At 43.5% G+C, this 19,897-nt stretch overlaps 1 protein-coding gene across 1 annotated transcript in view; it reads right to left on the reverse strand.

The window, feature by feature from the left end:
• Positions 1-19,897, reverse strand: part of ROR1 (receptor tyrosine kinase-like orphan receptor 1) — a 55,656-nt gene that overhangs the window by 21,973 nt on the left and 13,786 nt on the right. The window contains 2 exon segments of the mRNA XM_009077097.1: positions 18,166-18,196; positions 19,785-19,897. The exon segment at positions 19,785-19,897 is cut by the window's right edge and continues 29 nt beyond it. Coding sequence (XP_009075345.1) covers positions 18,166-18,196; positions 19,785-19,897 — 144 coding nt within the window.

The following is a 19,897-nucleotide window of genomic DNA, read 5'->3' on the forward strand; positions in this document are numbered from 1 at the left end:
CTTGCTCAGCAGCTGCAGCTGGTTAGGGAACAACCATGGAAACAGCATTTGGATCTTTCCTGGCAGATTTCTTACATCATTATTCAAGATGAACTGCAAATCATATGCTCATAGTTATGGAAATGGCAGGAAACTTCTTGCACTTAGGTTCTGTTTGACAAAACTATTTTAAGGTGACGTTTGGAAGGTTGGTTGGTCCAAGTTTCTGGATGCAGAGGGAAAATAAATGCCCAATGTTTTTGAAGAGCAGTCAAGCAGGATAAGATTACAAGCCCTGAACATTGCCTCTTCTATCAAACCTTTGTACTGCCCAGAAAAACACACTCCCTCCTCCTGAATTCCCTCACGGAGCTGCAGTGATCTCACACATTCGGTCCTTACCCACCTCTCGTCAGGCATTAAGCTGCAGATAAGGAGTTTTTGATGGAACCATCAGCAGCTTCACCCCATAAATCAGCTGCAGTCACTCTGTCCTGAGTGATACCAGATCCCCTCAGTCCCACAGGGGCTCAGACTCTTGGTCTGATGATCCTTGAGAGTGGATGGATGGGACATGACCATATCCCATCCACATCCAGCATGGAGACAGAGTAACCCTTGGGCACTACACTGGGAAGCTGAACATGAAATAAGACAGGCAAAGGGAAGAGACTTCAGGAAAAAGTTTTCCCCTGTTAGGGTACTGGAATAGGGAACTGCCCAGGGAGGTGGTGGAATCACTAACCCTGGAGGTGTTTAAGAGGTGTCTGGATGTGGCACTGGAGGATGTGGTTTCGAGTTTAGGGGTTACAGCAGTGACAGGTTCATGGCTGGACTTGATGATCTTAGAAGAGAAGTCTCCTCTTAATTATTCTATGATCTTATGATTCTGTGACTTCCTTGAGGTATCTTGTCCCCATCCCTCAAGGTTTTAGTCCAAATCCCTAATAACTAGGACCTTTCCAAATGCACATTTTATGAGCAGCCTCCATGTGTATTCCAGCCCAACCACCACATCTCCATGAGCTCCCCATGCCCAGCCACCACCACTCTTTACAGGTCACATAATTATTCTATGATCTTATGATTCTGTGACTTCCTTGAGGTATCTTGTCCCCATCCCTCAAGGTTTTAGTCCAAATCCCTAATAACTAGGACCTTTCCAAATGCACATTTTATGAGCAGCCTCCATGTGTATTCCAGCCCAACCACCACATCTCCATGAGCTCCCCATGCCCAGCCACCACCACTCTTTACAGGTCACATTAAGCCACCAGATCCAACAGAGCTCCTTACTCAAACATCTCACTGCTTTCACATGCACTAAAGGTATTTCAGTGTCCTATTTGACTGGAAAGCTGATATTTCCTGGAGACCATTCTCCATCTATAACACTGCCATATGGGAGAGTTACGACAGCTTTGCTTGGCATTGCATGAGGCCTTTTGCACATAGGAATGGGAGAACAGCACATCCTTCTGCCACTCCAGAAGGATATACACAGGACTGCAGATAAATCAGATCACAAAGGACATACTCTAGATCGAATTCAGCCTCTAATCAACGTTAAAATCCCCAATAACAAGGAATTTATTCATGATTTAGTCACATGAAGGTGTGGAGGTTGGTTAGATTTCACTGAGCAATTAAATAAGCTGTAGATGACACTGCACCTCTTCCTCACAAATTTCCCCCCTTGTAATACATAGAAAAATGTAATTCTGTGATATACATAAAAAAGAGAAAAATTTTAAAAATTATATATATTTATATATGTAAGAGAAATACAGCCAAGGTTTGAGACACCTTTCAAATGGCTCAATCTGGACATTAAGATAATTATTCCCAAGTGTTTTCTGCCCCTTTGCAGGGCCTCAGTGAATGTTTGTGCAACTGATAGCACAGGAGAAAGTCTCTTTACACCAGAAAGCTTTAATGCCTGAGGAACTGGGTCCTCCCAGCAGCACTGGTTTAAGAAACAGCAGGGACAAGGGTGCTTGGAACCCCTGTGAGGAGAGGGTGAGAATAATAACAAGGTTTTAAGTAACACCTTTCTGTTTGCCTTCCATTAAATCTCTCTTGTCAGATGTCTTGCTTTTTTTTTTTTAAGGGAAAATGAACATTTTCAATGTGGCAGTTAGCTTTGCTAATGATTCCTGTCTCTTACAACTCCTTATTCATGGCTGACAACTGCAACTGTTCAAGTGTGCAGCTGAAGAGAGTTTGCTACTGTCTGGCACACTCCTACCTTTGCCACAGGACAGTCAGCTCCTCTGGAACAGAGGGAAAAACACACCGTCATAAATGAGAACTTCAAAAACACTTAGTCTAAAGCAAAAGGCAATTTTTTTTTCAGCATTAACACATAAACAATTTAAATAACAGGGGAAATTTCATTTATTTTCGAGTTGGTTTTCCATACTATGCTTTTTTCCCCCCTCTCTCTCCTATGGAAGAACATCTAAACTTCCCATTCTCCAGTCTTAGAGTCCTGGTTTATTCCCTGTTCTTTGCCTGGGAGATAGTTCTTCCAGAAAGCAATATCCCACTCCTTCCTGGGCCTCAGGACACTAAAAATACAGCTCTGAACTATTCCAAACTGATACAAACCCTTGTAATATTGAACACTACAAAATGAGTTTCAGAGCTTCTGCAGCCCATGTTATCTCTCACTAACTGCTCTCACTAACACCACTCCTGCTCTACCTTATTTTCTGAAGTCACAGCTTTGTTTCTGCTCCTCCCTCCCCTCTCCTTCCTTCTAGCATTTAATTTGTCTTATGTGCCTCAAATAGTTCTTTCTTCTGGTGACATAATATTTTAACCTTAAGCATGATGAGAACCAGACTTCCCAAATGTGACACTTGAATTAAAAGTGAAACACATACCTCAGCACAAGTTAATTAAAAATAATACATATAATGTTAGCTTGTTTAAACTATTATTTGACCAAAAATTTGCACCCATCAATAACTACCACAGTCCACAATTGCTATAAAAATATCACTAACCACCATAAGCTCAAACTTACCAAAATTAGCTTCTCTTTTGATTTCACAGAAGTGCTCACAGATCCTTCTGAAGCTGCTGAGCTCGACCCAAGGAGATGATGGAGGGCACAGGGTGCACCAGGACACAACGTTGTGTGTCATTGTTAGATGCCTCAATACTATTTCAGACACCAATACTGAGGTGCAGGTAACTAATTTCACAAACTTGCAGCCTTGTTCCTCTCAGTGGAGAAACTCTTGCCCTGAAATGTGTGTCTGGGGTTCCCTTGGGTGGCACAGATGATCTGAGGCTGCATCTCAAATCCTAGGGTCCCTCACAAGAGAGATACTGAGGGGTTAGAGCATGTCCAGGGAAGGGAATGGAGCTGGGAAAGGTGATGGAACACAAAGGGTAGCTGAGGGACCTGTGTGGGCTGAGCCTGGAGAAAAGGAATCTCAGGGGGAACCTGCTGCTCTCTCCAGCTCTCTGAGAGGAGGTGCAGCTGGAGGGGTCAGGCTCTGCTCCCAGGGAACAAGGGACAGAACGAAAGGAAACAGCATCAAGCTGTGTCAGAGGAGGTTTAGGTTGGATATCGGGGAAAATTACTTCCCAGAAAGGGTGGTCAGATATTGGAATGGAATCCATCAGAGCAGTGGTGGATTCCCCATCCCTGGAGGGATTTAAAAGCTGTGTAGATGTGGCACTTCGAACATTCTTAGTGGTGGCCTTGGCAGTGCTGGGGAATGGCTGAACTCTACGATCTTAGAGGGCTGTTCCAGCCTAAACCATTCTATGATTCTCTTGTATTCCAGACTCCTTTAAAAAATGTAGTGAATTTTTTTCCAAACAACCTTCCCAGGAATTATGTCAAGGTAGGAATCCAGTGTCTTTCTCCACTGACACAGTCTGGGGGCCGCTGGGTTTATGAGCATCATACTCACACTTGGGCTGGGGGTAAGCCCAAACCTATTTCAGGCAGTTACTCTTATTGAAATAGCTAGTCAAGTTTAACAACTGTGAAAACATTCAGAGTTCACATAACTTGCAGGTCTATCATAAATTCTGCTCCTGACAGACACATATAAATAGAGGCTCCTCCGCTGGGAACAGCCAACTCTGCTTGAAAGGGCATCAGGAGTTAGATTAAACTGAGAATGGCTTGTGAAAAAGATCCATTCTGAGATAAGAAACTCCTTCTTAAGACAACAAACATGAGTGAAAATATGCCTCAGTGAAAATGAAGAGCTGTCCATCCATGGCCTGATGGTAATTGGATAAGGCATGGAGAACCTGTTTGTTTTCTCTGAAAGCATTTTGCCTCTCTCCATGAGCCAACCACACTCAGCCACCACCCTGGGACCAAAGCACTCATACTGCAGAATTCAGGGCTGCAATATTCAGATTTTAAGACCAAATATTCCTATTTTGGTTGGGTTTGAGAAGGATGCCTTAATAGTGAAAATCCTGCTTTGAATAAAGAACTGTGTAAAAATGGGAGTTTTTGCCTCAGAAATGGGCCAAATCCCTCCCAAAACTTGAGTTTCTAGGGGAAAAAAGGCAATCTCTGCCTTTTCTTGCTACCCCAAGAGTGAAAACACTACAACACATCTTCCTGCCTGATTTCTGGCAGCAGTATTAAAAGAATTATTAAGTTAATTTTAACCTCCTTTTTGTTGTTGTGGTGGTAAATAAAGATGGAAACTTCTAATTTTGCAAGGCCAACCAGTCCCAGACTTTCCAAGCTTAAATTGTTTCTCTGAGCAACTCAAGGAAAAGGCCAAAGTTTGTTTGCAGTGAGGTGTTTGTAGAAAACAGGTAAAATTATGTCCCTTTGCTGCTCATTTCCAGCCAATAATTGCTATTCAAGCTGAAAAACCACTTTTACCCCCTCATAACAAGTGCCATGATTTTTGATTCATGTGGCAGAAAAGAGACATGTTTTTCTGGAGCTAAGTTTTAGGATATGCAATTTATTAATATTTTCCAACATATAAAACTATCCCAATTGCTTTATCAAATTTTATTTCCTTATTTGAATGAGTCAATAATTGAGAATAGTGATTCCATCAAATTTTGCATTAGAAGTAATTCTAATTGTAACCAATTAATTCTAACTTGCCACTGTGAATGAATCACAAATTTTTAAGGCATTTTATACATGATTACTTGGGTACTTTGATGCAAATTATATTCAGGATAACATCCAGCTATGCTCCTTCTCAGCTGTGTCTGTCAGACTTCCTACCTGCCTCCTCCTGGAGGGCTGAGCTGTGAGACACCAACATCTCAGCTGTAAATTGGAAATTAATTGGTATTGATAAGCTTAAGTGCATGATGTGTATGATATTAATGCATTCCCTCACTGGAAAAATATTATTGGAGATAACAGAACTGTTTCTAGGACCTTGTTTGAATCAAGTCTGTCCTGGCATACTTGAGCAGTTGTACTTTCTCAAAGCTGAAAGCTTCTTTGTATCTCTGAGGAGGTGAAATGCTGGTTCCTATCAATACTCACTCTTATCACAGCCTCGTAATATAAAACATCTATTTTACAACTGCAGACAAAATTAAATGAGGATTAAGCCAAACATCATTTCAAAGGCAGAAGCACATACCATCCACACGTCGTGTGTGAGTGGAAAATCCCAGGAAACCCTGGTATTCCTAGACCATTGCTGCTTTGATCCAGCTAAGGAACTTTAGGCAATACCACAATTGTCTCTTTGGTCTGACATCCTTATATGCCACGGATGGAGTAACATTCCTGTGTTATTCACACTGAACTGCTCCATAGCAAACCAGGGATTCCTCGGGGTTTATCCCCATGCAGCTGAGCTCAGATCCCAAAACAGTGGCAGCTCCTGATGCCAACTCTTGCCCCAAACAAGGGCAAAGCAAACACTCCCCAGATCCTTCACATCTATCATTGTTAGAATGGTATTTCGTCTCATTATATTTTGCTCCTTTCCAGCCTGCAAAGGACAGGACACTCATGGAAGAGCAAATCCTCAGCTGCTACTGGTGCCTCCATTGAAGAGGAAAAACTGACACCATCAAATTGTAAATAAAGGCTAAAAAATGGCCATGAGGAGCAAAAGTTGGACAAGATTTCTGAAACTATCATAGCAGCAAACAGTAGAGAAAAGGCTTTCATAATACTTTAAAGTCCAAAATTAAGAGTTTCTGGTATAATTCATATTTCTCACAAGGTGGCAATGGTGGAAGTGTCATGAACAACACAGAAGTAAAGGCATTGATTTATTTATCACATAAATGCAGCAAAATACCTTCTATTCCAAAAGTAACTAAAGAAGACATTAGATAGCACCTACCAAAGCCAAATCTTTTACACAAAGGCAGGTCAGTACAGGTTCCATCCAAGAATTGTGAAGACAACCTCTCCATGATATCCTCACGACTATGGTGCAGCCTCTGCACTGCTGGTGCTCACAACATATCCTGGGAAGTCTCAAGTGACTCCATGCCTGATGGCTTTACATCATCCAAGACAAAACAATGGAATGGCTGAAATGAAGCCCAAACAACCCTGAATTTGAGGTGGTAACAGAGCTGGGGGCAATTCTCAGGAGCTTACGGAGGAAAGACCCCCTCAGTCATGCTCAAGAACTGGGTTCTAAAGATAACAGTGGTTGTGTATTAAGAATCCTATAGAGACATTTGACTTGTTCAGAAGTTAAAGACAGCTAAAATCAACATGACACATTTTTCTTCCAAGGATGTGCCCTGGTTAATCCAAACCCACTGGATTTAGGCTACAACATACCCAAGAGAAGCACTACAGCCTGTGCAATGGGAGATGGAGGACTGCAATGATCTCTATTCACCAGTAAAACCTCCAAAACTCTAAACTAGCTGATTGGCTTATGAAGTGTTCTTGATGCTAATTGCTGGGCAGAATTGTGGCAAAAGAATATGCCATTCATCTCCAGCAAAATCAGGACTGAGAGGAAATTTGTTTAAAGCAAATTTACCAGCTTAAGAAATATGGTTGGAAAACTATGGCAGGGGAACATTTGTGATTCATTTTTGCTTACCATGGATCTCTGTTGGCTCAGGCATTGATAACAGCATCCAACTAAGCTCAGCTGATAACTGCTTTCCTTCCTCACCCAGGTAACCACACTTATTTTCCTGTTAACAGGATCAATAAACTTGACACACTCAGAAATGGATGATTAACTCCTTTTACAGTACTTGAAGTCGCTTTGAAGAGCCAAAGGTACAACGTCACGCGTGGGTTTAATTATCAGAATAAATAAGGTAACACCTTATAATCTTCTCCCTCACACCTGATGTTTGTGGCGAAGTTCCCCAGACTGTGAGTGAGTAAGGAAGTGCACACAGGTCTGTGCAGAGTTGTTATCTTTATAAGAAAATTCATTCCCAAGGTTTTATACTGTTTTGCAGTAATAAAAGCGCTTTGGGTCAATACAGAGTTATTCCTTTTTTGACTGTTTTTACTAGACTGAATAAACACCTAGAATCATACAGTCACCAAAGTTGGAGGAGACCTCTAAGGTGAGTGAGTAAGGAAGTGCACACAGGTCTGTGCAGAGTTGTTATCTTTATAAGAAAATTCATTCCCAAGGTTTTATACTGTTTTGCAGTAATAAAAGCGCTTTGGGTCAATACAGAGTTATTCCTTTTTTGACTGTTTTTACTAGACTGAATAAACACCTAGAATCATACAGTCACCAAAGTTGGAGGAGACCTCTAAGATAAGATCGTCCAACCATTAATCTGTAACTGCTGGAACCCCTAACCCAGATCCTCCAGTGCCACACCCCGCAACCGAAGTTGAGCCTGGGATGATTGACACATCCTTGTACAAAGGAGCTGTGCTCAGTTCAGGGTGAGGGTTGTTCCCTCCAGCTTCACTTGGATTTTCACAGCCCTTTTGTCACAGGGCTCTGGCTCACAACACCCTTGATGCTGACTGATTACACATCTGCCAACGGTGTCCTTTTTCAATTCCTGATTTTCAGGTGGTTTGCACAAGAAAAACCCCTTTGAGCATAAGGCACCTGGAGTATGCCCACACTCATCCTTCCCTGGGAGCAGAGGAGCTTGCTCCCAGCAAGCCAGGCTGACCCAAGGGAGGCAGGACATTGTTCAAGGTGGTAGGAGAAACATCCCATAATCACTGAATCATTTATGAAGTCAGAAGATCTAAACACACATGGTGGTGATGGAATAAGGAAGGAAGTTTGGCAGGGACAAGCGGCACATGGCTCCAGATCCCAGCCCTGGGATGTCTCATCCAGGGAAAAAGCAGAGGCTGAGCCCATCTGAAGGGGGAGGAGAAGCCTAAACTGCCCATGGGAAGGGGGGCAGGAAGAAGTAGGTTCTGGCTCCAGAGCCCTGGGATGTCTCATCCAGGGAAAAAGCAGAGGCTGAGCCCATCTGAAGGGGGAGGAGAAGCCTAAACTGCCCATGGGAAGGGGGGCAGGAAGAAGTAGGTTCCATATAGACAGAGATGACTTTTCATGTGGGTGAAAGAGAGCCTAGGACAGGAAACCAATCCACCACATGGAGCCACAGACGCTGCCTCTCCACTCCCTGTACCCACACTTTGTTTGCAAGACAGTAATTATTATTATTACCAGTTTTTGTTCTCTTAAATAATTCCTACCACAAGCAACCAGAGCTTTCACTACTGTCATGTTTCAAACATTTCCTCTTAACTCCTTTTTCAGCCACGGGCAGCTGGCAGATATACCAAAAACCTGCTGCAAGTCGTGCTCAAAGCTGAGCCATTAGGATCTGATAAACCTCCACCAGATCCTCCATTGCTTCTCCTTTCCTTGGTTCCCCATCAACACAAACTGAAACGGGCAGAAGTGGATTTGTTTAAGGAATATCAACAACAGCTGGGCACTGAAGGAAAGGCACAAAATGAGAAAGGGATTGAGATTTGCCCACTGAGTTTTATTACCCAGTTAGGTAAGAGATTTTATTGCGACCACAGGAACATTATAGGCCTTTAAATAGGATTTCCCTTCTAATTAAAGGCCTTATGGCACAGGGGAACCTCACTGCACCTTGGAGATGACCTCAGACATTCACTGGTTTCTGAAATGTGTGACTAGTTTTTTATTCCACCCCTTACACCAACCAACACCCATGGCTGAGCCAATGGCCAGAAGCCCAGGAAGGCGCTAGAACATTCAGCCAACAGATGCTGCAGGGTCTTAAGTAAAACAAGAGCACACATGACTTTGAAACACGCTTGCTCTGTGTGACAGAAGTTCAATTTTCTCTTTCAGAAAATCAGAATAAAGGCAACTGAGTCACAATTTTACTTGTCAGTTTATGACTTAGTTACATTTAACTCATCCCATGACAGCTGGAAATCATTTTATACCAATAGTACATAACACAGGTTATAAATAATTTCCCTTCTTTATCTAAAGACCTTTAGACCCTCCCCCCCAGAAGTAACACCTGCACACACTGGACAACAGTGCTAGTGGGGACCAGAGAAACTCAAGCAATGTGTTCTTCTGCCACACCAAGTTTTGGGGTGACATCCCACCACAGTGTTATGGGGAGGGAAATCAAGGAGATTGTTTTCAAGTCCTTTAGCTTTTGGTTGTGTTTTATTTTTTAACTGCTTAAGATAGACCAGAAAACCCTCAAAAGGGAAGAGAAAGCTCCAAAAATTGGAGACTGGGATGTGTTTTGCATCATAAAATACAACCTACATCCCCAAAACAACAGTACCACCTCTATTTCAGTAACTCTTTGGTGAAGACCCATTGAAGAAGGTACTGGGTTGTATAATACACAAATAAAACAACAAATCAATGATCTCCACCAGAAACTTTCAGCTCCTGAGTTGTCTCAAGCACAGGCCTTATCCCATGTGAATCAGAGACATTCTAAACCATACTTTTACATTTGCCCTCTTTGAGAACAAGACACACATTCAGGCCAAGTCCCACCAAAAGCAGGAGCACAAAGCCAAGCTCTGTTCAACCAGGACTGAAACCTGGCACAGGCCAGGAGGGCTGAATTCATTGTTACTGTAATGTGGTCAGATCTTGCCTCACAGGCTCAGTAGAATCCTCCTAAGCCACTTAAAATGTCCTTATGATTAGAGCTAAATGAGGATGTCTTAGAGAGAAAACATCTTCTTCTGCAAACTGGAATGTTTCACAGAAACACAGTGGTTTGGCCCAAATCGCTGCTGCAATCTTTTAGCAGCTCCACAAGGAATTTTTGGGTTGGCTTCAAAATAGCTGTTACCTGGAATGACCACATGAAATATGGGAAAAGCAGGTTATAGCTCTGCTCTGAAGCAGAGCCAGCATCTTCCTCTCCTAAGGCAAGTGTGTGCTGGGCTAGGAGCTGTGCAACACTGATGTTCTGAGAAAAATGCCTAATGGCCTCAACTTCATTTCAACAGGGAATAAACCAAATATTTGTAATCAAATCCAATGCTTTTTTCCCAACCAATCTTGGCCACAGCTTTAACATGAAGCTTAGTAGCACAGATCTTCTGTCCTAGGGCGGCTGAACTCCTCCCCAGACAACTTCTGCAGTGGGAAAAAGGCCTCTGTGTGACATTAAGAATATATGGCATTAATGGGAACAATCCTTGGCAGATCTGACTGTTTGGTTTAACTCACAAGACTCAGTTTATTATTAGTCAGACACAGACTGCCAACTGGGTGTAATGATATTTGTTACTTTTTTGCTACAGTTGAGGAATATCTCCATGAACACAAAGCCCTGGAGGCTGCAGAAGATGATCAGCAGAACTAATGCAACTTCCCAGCCTTTTCCTGATTTATTTTCTTCCCTTCTGTTGCCAAACAGAATAAACTCCATAATGATCCTCACTTTGCTCCTTTAAAAATACATTAAGAAAACACACAGAGTCAGTAACTAGGGGCAAATTATGCCATTAGAGGATTCATTTAGTGTTTGTAGAAACACTGATAACTGAGACATTCAGCTAGAGAAAGGAAAATCTTTCCTCTAGCTTTATGTATCAGCCCCTTAGAATCATTAAGGTTGAAAAAAGCCTCCTAGATCATGGAGTTCAACTGGTAACCAGGACACTGTGTGGGATTTGAGAAGTTCCTAGATCCATGGTGGCAAAAAATGGCAAGAAGCTTTGATATAACAACATAAATGCATCTTTCAATGTCACACTCAGCATTCAGCTCCCCCAGTCTCTTGGGGTCTTGCTACCAACCCCATGTAACCTCAGAGCTGCAAAGTCTGTAACCTCAGTGGTTACAGACTCTGCAACTGGGCCATCTTAAAGCCTTATAGAAATAAAAGTCCAAACACTCTTCAAATACTGTCTGCAGCATTCCACAAGGGCCATTTCTATACCATACACTGATTCACATATGGAGTTGCTATGGGTGATCCTGCACAGAAGGAAAGCAAATCCAGTTCTTAACAGCACATCGTCTTTTCCTTTGTGTTACAAAAAGGCATTGGGGAACTCTGGTTCCAAGTCCTAATGTACTTCACTCCCTCATCCCTCCCCACTTAAAGAAATATTGACATCACTGTAACTAATTGGTTTTCAGATAATACAGCTATGTCTCCATACTGTGCCATAGCTTTCCCTGTGCCACAAGCAGTAGAAGGGCTTTGTGTTTGCACTACAGCAGATAAGAGTGGAACACTTCAGCTAAAATCTGCAAAAATATTTATCAGATACCCTTTTAAAAGTAGAAAGCACTTTCCGAGGTCAACCTTGCTCCAAAGAAAAAGCCAGTTTCTTTTTTATAGACTTCCCAGCATATCAGAATAGAATTTAACCCATTTAAGAGCTCTGTGGCAAAGAACTTGGATGTTTGCAGTGCTGCTCGTGTGAAAACCAGTGGATGCACAGCCATAGACAAGAAAAATTTGTATATTAGGAAGAAAGTCATCCCTGTGAGGTGCTGAGGCACTGGCACAGGTTGCCCAGAGCAGCTGTGGCTGCTCCATCCCTGGGAGCATTCTAGGCCAGGTTGAATGGGGCTTGGAGCAACCTGGGCTAGTGGAAGGTGTCCCTGCCCAGGGCAGGGGTGGAATGAAATGGGCTTTAAGTCCTTCCAACCCAAACCAGTCTGGGATTATATAATAAACTCAGTGGCACAGGTTTTGGCTTGTGCTTCCAGAGACAACTCTCCGTTTTGCTGAAGGCTACACATGGAATAGCCTGGGCTGATCACCCAGACAAGGTGACCTGTGGGACTTCAGCTGCATTTGAAGTGGCATGAACAGCTCCAGTTAAGGCAACTGAAACACACCTTTAATCTGACTTTGGCTCAGTTTCCCATCTGTGGTCTGGGAGATAAGAGGAGGTAAAGAGGCTAGGCCCCTGGGATTCCCAGATAATGTGTATATTTAGCTACGTAAGTACTTCAAGGTAGATAAAACTCACCAGAGCAGGGTCTGTGGCCAATTCATTCAATACAAGGCACAAATGTGATTTCCTAAACTCTGTACTACATTTATCCAGAGGTTTTCATTCCTTTTTGCTCACTCAGGAGCATGCTTCCTTCTAAACCTCACACTCTGGTGCCTTAGGACTCACCTTAGTCCCTGGGATGCTACAGGAATGTCATGGAGAAAATCACAGCAGAACAATCAGCACGAGGGAAGATCAAAGACCCAGTGGAGATGACAAGGCCAGCTCTCCCTGGAAATCTTTCAATTCCACAACTGGCATGCTCCCAGCAGATAACCTGACTCCCAGCCCCTGGCACAACTAAGGGAGTATTATTTTCCCTGGGATGAAGTAATGCAGCAGGACCTAACATGGTTTCTGTCAGCATCAGCCACTCAGACTTCAACTTTGTGCCACATGGTTTTTTTTCCCCCAAATATATTTATATTGGCCTCCATATGGAATATCCCACTTTGAGTTTGTGCCTCAGATCCTACAAGCCATGGGTACAAGCTGTAGCACCAACACACAGTGGGGCTATAAAAGATCCCACACCGAAACTCATGGGAGTTGTGCTCAGCCCTCATTCAGAATTTCCACCACCACTAAGGAGCAGGGAGGGAGTTTCTGTGACAAAACATGGCACAGGATTGGAAATCAACACACCTCCAAGATTCTGGGGGTCAAGCCTGGCACCCAGAGCAGGTGTGGGCAGGAGTGGCTTAGGATGCTGCTGGAGCAGCTCTGTGATGTATCAAATCTTACTCTTTATTGGCAAGTTTTCTTCTGTAAAATTGAACTTCTATGGCCCAAAAGGGGAAAGTATCTGCGTTACTCTTTGAAATCCACAGTCACATAAGCAGTTGGCCCAGTCTCACCTGGATGCTGGCCAGGGGTTACACATTTTCCCATTGAAGGAACCATGCTGACATCCAGCCACACAGAGCCACTGTGTAACAGACCTGCTCTACTCAAACCCAGATGTGTTTCACTGAAAGCAAAAAATAAAAAAACCCTTAATCACTAAAAAAGAGGATGGGAGAATCCTGCAAATCCAGTCCCACAAGCCTGGCTATTTCTGGGAATCACAACCCCCTTTTGATTTCATGAATCAAATGCCCCTTAAAATTCCAGCTCTCTCCTCTTTCTTCCTCTGCTCATCCCCAGTGGCTAAATAAAGAAGAAAACAATGTCATATTGAGGTTATATATATAGAAGAGGCTCCATTAAGACTGTTCCAGAGCAATACTGACACAAGGACTGTATATTCTCTCCTTAGGATGTGTCAGTCTGTGGTGTACACATCCAGACTGAGCCATAGCCACGCTGTTGTCTCTGCACATCAACCACTGCACATCAAGAGCAGCAATACTGATGAACCAGTCATTTTTCTCCTTTAACACCTAAACCACCATGTCTTACAACTTACAGGATACTCCCAAGAGGTGCCACACTGTTCTTCTGATGTTCCCACTGCAGTAAGTCAAAAGTCTGTGCTGTTGAGTGAACTGTTTCACCTACAGGTTAAACCTTTTTGGAACACACTAATCTGTGTGCGATTTTCTGACATAGAGTATAGAGAGCACCTTCCTGAACTCTTCTCACTGGACTAAACTCCAGCAGGGCTTTTCCAGCTCATTTTTAGACCAGACCATGTAAACTGGTGTTTTTCTTTTCTTTCCCACTATAGCTCTTGTGGCAGTCCTTGAACAGAGTACAAATGTGCTCCACTGCCTCTGATTTCAGTGACTTGTGCTCAGGGTTTCTCCTGCAGTGGGTGAAGTTCAGGGCAAGCACAGGGCCGTTGCTCCAGGTAGTGGAAACAATACAGAATGAGACAAAATGGACAAAAATAATGGAAAACATTGGGCACACAACCATTTTCCAGGCCAAAATACCTCTACTGTTATCTTCAATTCTTTCATCTCCAGCAATCTGCTGAGCTCTGACCTCAGCCCTTTCTGATTTGATCTCTGTAGCAACCTGCGAGACCTGAGGTAAAGACACACACTTCTATATCCTTAAAAACCCAAACCTTGCCATGGATGATGGATAAAAAGTGAGTTTATAGTGATGTGAAGCATGAGAACTTCAAAAATAATGTTAAACTTATGGTCTTTCAGGAAATTTTTTGAAGCAATGGCCACGGCAGTGCTTATTCCTGAGCTAGTGGAAGGTGTCTCTGCCCATGGCAGGAGGTGGAATGAGATGAGTTTTAAGGTCCTTCCAATCCAACCCAGTCTGGGGTTCTATGATTCTATGATATATGTGTGTGCACAGCATATAGACACACAGAGAACTGTGCCATGCACAAGTATATTCAGACATGAGTTAATGACCAAAATGCTCCCTTTGATCTTCCTCCAGTAATTCAGTCCACCCAATCTGAGTTTGCATTCATGAATTCCATGGATAAAACAGGGGTTCCATTAGCTGATGGTGGCCTTTGACACCCAGAGCCAGCAGTACCTGACCTATCTGCCTCTCCAGACTCCTTCCTGCTGTGGAGGTGCCCTTGACACCATCCGTGCTCTGGAAACTATTCCAGCAGTCCAAGAGCTCCTGGGCACACATCCTGCCTGTGGGACAGAGGCATTCACACTCTCCCCACAGCTCCCTGAGCAGCTTGTAGCTGGCACTGTATCTGTAGCACCTTCCTGCACAGCAGAAGATAAAATAATGATGTATATATAAAGCAGGAGTGTGGCTTGTTGGTTTTGAACACAAAAGAAGCTTCTTCAGGCTAAGCTGGAGCAGCAGAGCAGGTCAGCGGAATGTGACACCAGGCCCTGCAGATAAGGGGTAACAGCTGACCCTCAGAGTTAAAGGAAGGACATTGAGGTCAGCCAGTGTTTCACACCACAGCAATCCCTTGGGTTCCTGAAGTCCTCATGGACAGCAGTGCTGGATTTGGTTTCATTTGCTTCAGACTGATTTGCAAATCACTTTTGGCTCTAGCTAACTGTGACAGCACTCAGGGAAGGCAAAAAGATATAACATGCACATGAATTATGTTATCTACTCTGTCTTCTTCTACAGAAATCATCATTTAACCTTTTCATTTTGAAGCTACACTTGGCCCATCTATTTCCCTGCCATCCCAGCAGTGCAGAGCTCTGTACCTATAAATCCTGGGAAGGAAAAGTGCTGAGCACATGGATTTTTATAAAAAGCATGATCCTCAAATGAAATCTTTACACAAACAGAACCTTCCACTCATGGCACACTGATAAAGACAACATGGGAAAAGTGCAGCCATGGAACAAGGCTGCTGCTTGCCATCAATTTTGTTCACTGCCTTATCACAGAGGGAAGGAACTGATGCTGATAAGGCACAAACACTATGCAAGTATGAGTTTTCATTTCCTCAACATCCTTCCAAGTGCTTTCCAGATTTAGCCTTGATTTAAAATGCTGTGACACATCTCTATGATGATGCACAGCGAGTGTCCATGTGCCCAGCAGCACCAGCACTCATCCTGCACAGCAAGGGGTGAGAGACTTAGCTATCCAGGAATGGATTTTAAGGAGTCAAAACCACCTGAACCCACAGACTCACAGTTACAGCACCAGAATCAATGCCTTAACTGTTAGAAAAGCAGCAGGAAGATATTTTATGACTCAGCTTCCAGGACTATTCCTGAAGAAAGTGTTTCCCCACAGGGCTCCCTTGAGGGAGGATGATGAGGGAGGACCAACCAAGTACTACATCTATCACCATGGAACTTGCAAACTGAGGCTGGCAGAGATGAGGTTGGTTTTCACACATAAAATCAGATAAATTAATTTCATAGTTATGAATTCATTTGCCAACTTTTGTGGGGAAAAGTCTATGCAGGAGTTGACTGCCAAGTACAGTACTCAGGGTATTCTTTGCATGGAAGGAACAGCAAACAGCAAGAACCAGTTTTTGAGCTAATTTCTCTCTTGCAACCTGCTTTTCTTTCCACTGCTGCCAATCCATAAGGCTCCTGTGCTCGTGCCACCAGCAGCAGGTAATCAACCGGGTTCAAGACAACAAACACACACTGACCTTTATTTCTCTCATTTAGTATGACTTCCCAGGTTATCAATTCTTTGGCACAAGCTCTTTCCTGACTCTCTAATTTCACAGATTTAATCTGGTTGGGTTCTCAAGGAATGGAAATGCTCTGTGTACAATGCTCTGCTCCTTTCTCTGCATGTGTTTCCCTCCAATGTTCAGCACAATGTGACCTCTCAGCAGACACAGCCACGACCTCACTGGATGATGAAGTGTGATTAAATATCCTTTTTGGCTACAAAATTATGAGGGATAATTATAAAATCAACTATTAGAGAGGACATCTCACTTTCTTTTCTTTCTTTTCACCTTTCCACGTTCTTTGTGTTTGTATTTTAGCCAACTAAGTTATGATCTCTTTCTGCAGGGGGCAAAAACCCCCTAAAATCCTGCCAGAAAGAAAAAAATAGGAGAAAAGGTTCCCAAATGCAGTTTGCTTTCAAAGTGAGGCAATTCTGAGTGGCCTAGATGGTGAAATTCCAGCAGAGCTCTCTGCTTTCTGTGCTCACACTATTTCTGACTACCAAGATGTGTTGCTTAACCTCCCAAATTTCAGCAACCCCAGCCTAGGTGGAAGCAGACACAAAATCCACATCTTCTCAGCTCATTAATTAACTTTCCAAGCTGCTGAAGAGCCCAACAGCCCCCACATCCCACAGAAGCTTTCCTCCCCCAAAACACCACAATCACAAAATGAAGCTGAAATCGCAGCAAAGAGCTCCTCTTCCATAGTAAACTCCATGATTCCACCTCAGGCACCCTCAGAAGGGAAGACAAACCCACGTTTTAGGATGTTCCATTAGAGGGCATCCTAGCATGGCCTTTTGTGGGCAGATGCTTCCCCTCATTCATATCCTCTGCAATACTTTGGGAAAGATTAATAAGGAGAACCAGGAACATTCATATCCCCAAGTTTTTGCATCCCTTGTAATCATATTAATAGATTCATTTGTGTTTTAGTTCGTTCTGTTCTTCCCTCAGGAGAAGTTGGTTTTCTGTGTTGTTCACACATGCGAGATGTTAATAAGCTGAACACACTATCAAAATCAATTTCAACCTTCAGAACAGTTAGAGATCACACTTGAAAACATCATGGGACTACAAAAGGTGAGAAAGTTTGATTATCTGTCTTGAAACGAGAGATATAAGTGTTTGTTCTCAAAAGCAACCAAAGGCAGAAGCTCTACCACCACAATACAACATGGCAAGTGCTCAGACCCAGCAGCAGGAGCCAAACCTGAGCTCCAGCATCAGGGAGCTGTTGTACACAGTCACTGCTCCCACCCACACACTCAATCTCTTCAAACTCAGTTTTAAGACAGTTTACTACGCAGGTACGGATAGATCCAGACACAGTTTACAACCAGCAGTGCCCTTAAAATCAGTAAGAAGCCTCTAGGGGAGTAAAATCTGCTTGGAGTGATAGATATTTTCTGGACTGAGCTGTGGCATGTATGAAGTACCTGTAGGTCTACTGAAATCAGTTCAAAGGCACCAGAGGATCTAAAGGTAATAATATTGGAAATGAAGAAGTCTAAGGGAAGAAATAGGAGTTGACATGATAACATGAAAATATAACTATGAGACAGATAATTCACTTGTAATAAATTACCATTTTATCTGACTTAAAGCAGAATGGAAAAGTGCTGCTGTCACACAAGATGACAGATGAACTTCTGCCTGCTGAAATGTAAGATTAATGAACAGACACACCAGACATGAAAGAACTTACGAGGATCCTGGGCTCGCTGTTGGCGGGGGACCTGCAAAGTGACACAAGAAAAACAGCCTGGTGAGTTATGGGGAGGGAGCAAGCAGGAAGTTTTGCAAACCTTTTCAAAGATAAAAGGAACAGTCTGTCATGTTGCATGTGGTTTATGTAGTTGAACGGGACCAAAACAAGCTTGCAGCCTGCAGCAGGAGTTGGCTGCGAGGCATGAGGACAATAAGCAGGTGAGGAGCTCATCCTCCATTTGAAACTGCCTCATGAGGACATGTAATGATTAATTTCTTCTCAGAATTTAGAAAATGTGGGGGATTTAGGAAAAAATGCTATGAAACTCATCACATCCATCATTCATTGTGTGTTATGTGTCCAGTTCCTAAGAGGATTAACCAGGACTCTGTGTAATTATCTTCATCTCAGTGAATTATTTCCCCTGACTGTGGAGGAGAAGACACACAAAATCTGTTTCTTATTTGGAATCTTCTCAGCCATAGGATCAGCTTTGAAGGCAGTTATCTCAATATAAACTTGGAAGAAAAAGTGCTTATTTTACCTGACAGGTATATATGCATGTCAGCAACATGCCCTGAGTCTATAGTGCAAGCTGAAATTTCTCACTCACTACAGACAAAGGTCACTCAGGAAATTGAGAATAACATGCTTTTTCTCCTCTGGCCTGAATCCACTCAGGTATCTATTAATGAGCTGTTCAGCCTGGAGAAAAGGAGGCTCAGGGGGGACCTTCTTGCTCTTTACAACTCACTGACAGGAGGTGGAGCCAGGTGGGGGTTGGTCTCTACTTCCAGGGAACAACAGCACAAGAGGAAACCTTCCCTACAAGGACAGGCTGAAAAAAGAAGGTTGTGTGGAGACTTCAGAGAAACCTGACAGGAGCTGAAGGGGCTCCAGGGAAGCTGCACAGGGACTCTGTGTTAGGAACTGCAGTAACAGGACAAGGAGCAATGGGGATAAATTGAAAGAGGGAAATTTAGATGAGATATCAGGAAGATGTTTTTCCTATGAGGGTGGTGAGACACTGGCACAGGTTGCCCAGGGAGGCTGTGGCTGCCCCAACCCTGGCAGTGTTCACAGCCAGGTTGACTAAAGCCTTGAGCAACCTGTTCTGGTGGGAGGTGTCCCTGCCCAGGGCAGGGGCTTGGGACTGGATGATCTCTAAGGTCCATTCTAACCCCTTAATATGTTATGGGTCTATGAAACATTAATAGAGCGTTCAGCCTGGAGAAAAGGAGGGTCAGGAGACTTTCCTCTCTACAACACCCTGACAGGAGGTGCAGTCAGGTGGGGTCAGGCTCTGCTCCCAGGGAACAAGGGACAGGACAAGAGGAAATGTCCTCAAGCTGCACCAGGGGAGGTTTAGGTTGGATATTAGGAAAAATTTCTTCATGGGAAGGGTTGTCCAGACCTGGGCAGTGACGGAGTCACCACCCCTGGAGGTGTTCAAAAACATGTGGATGTAGCACCTGGGGACATGGTTTAGTGCTGAACATGGTGGTGCTGCTGGGTTGATGGCAGAACTTTATGATCTATGATTCTATGACACTACCACATCACTACATTGATTTTCAGTGTTTTTCCAAGTAACAGCTTAAAGGGAGGAAACTCACCAAACTTGACAAACAAGACCCCAGTTGTAGACACAGTCTTCCTGCCATTGGTGGCCACGCACTGGAAGTAGCCGGTGTCGGTGGTGTCCAGGTTGCGGATCCGCAGGCGGGGG

The sequence above is a fragment of the Acanthisitta chloris genome, unplaced genomic scaffold, assembly GCF_000695815.1.
Source record: "Acanthisitta chloris isolate BGI_N310 unplaced genomic scaffold, ASM69581v1 scaffold1770, whole genome shotgun sequence".
Taxonomy (NCBI): Eukaryota; Metazoa; Chordata; class Aves; order Passeriformes; family Acanthisittidae; genus Acanthisitta; species Acanthisitta chloris.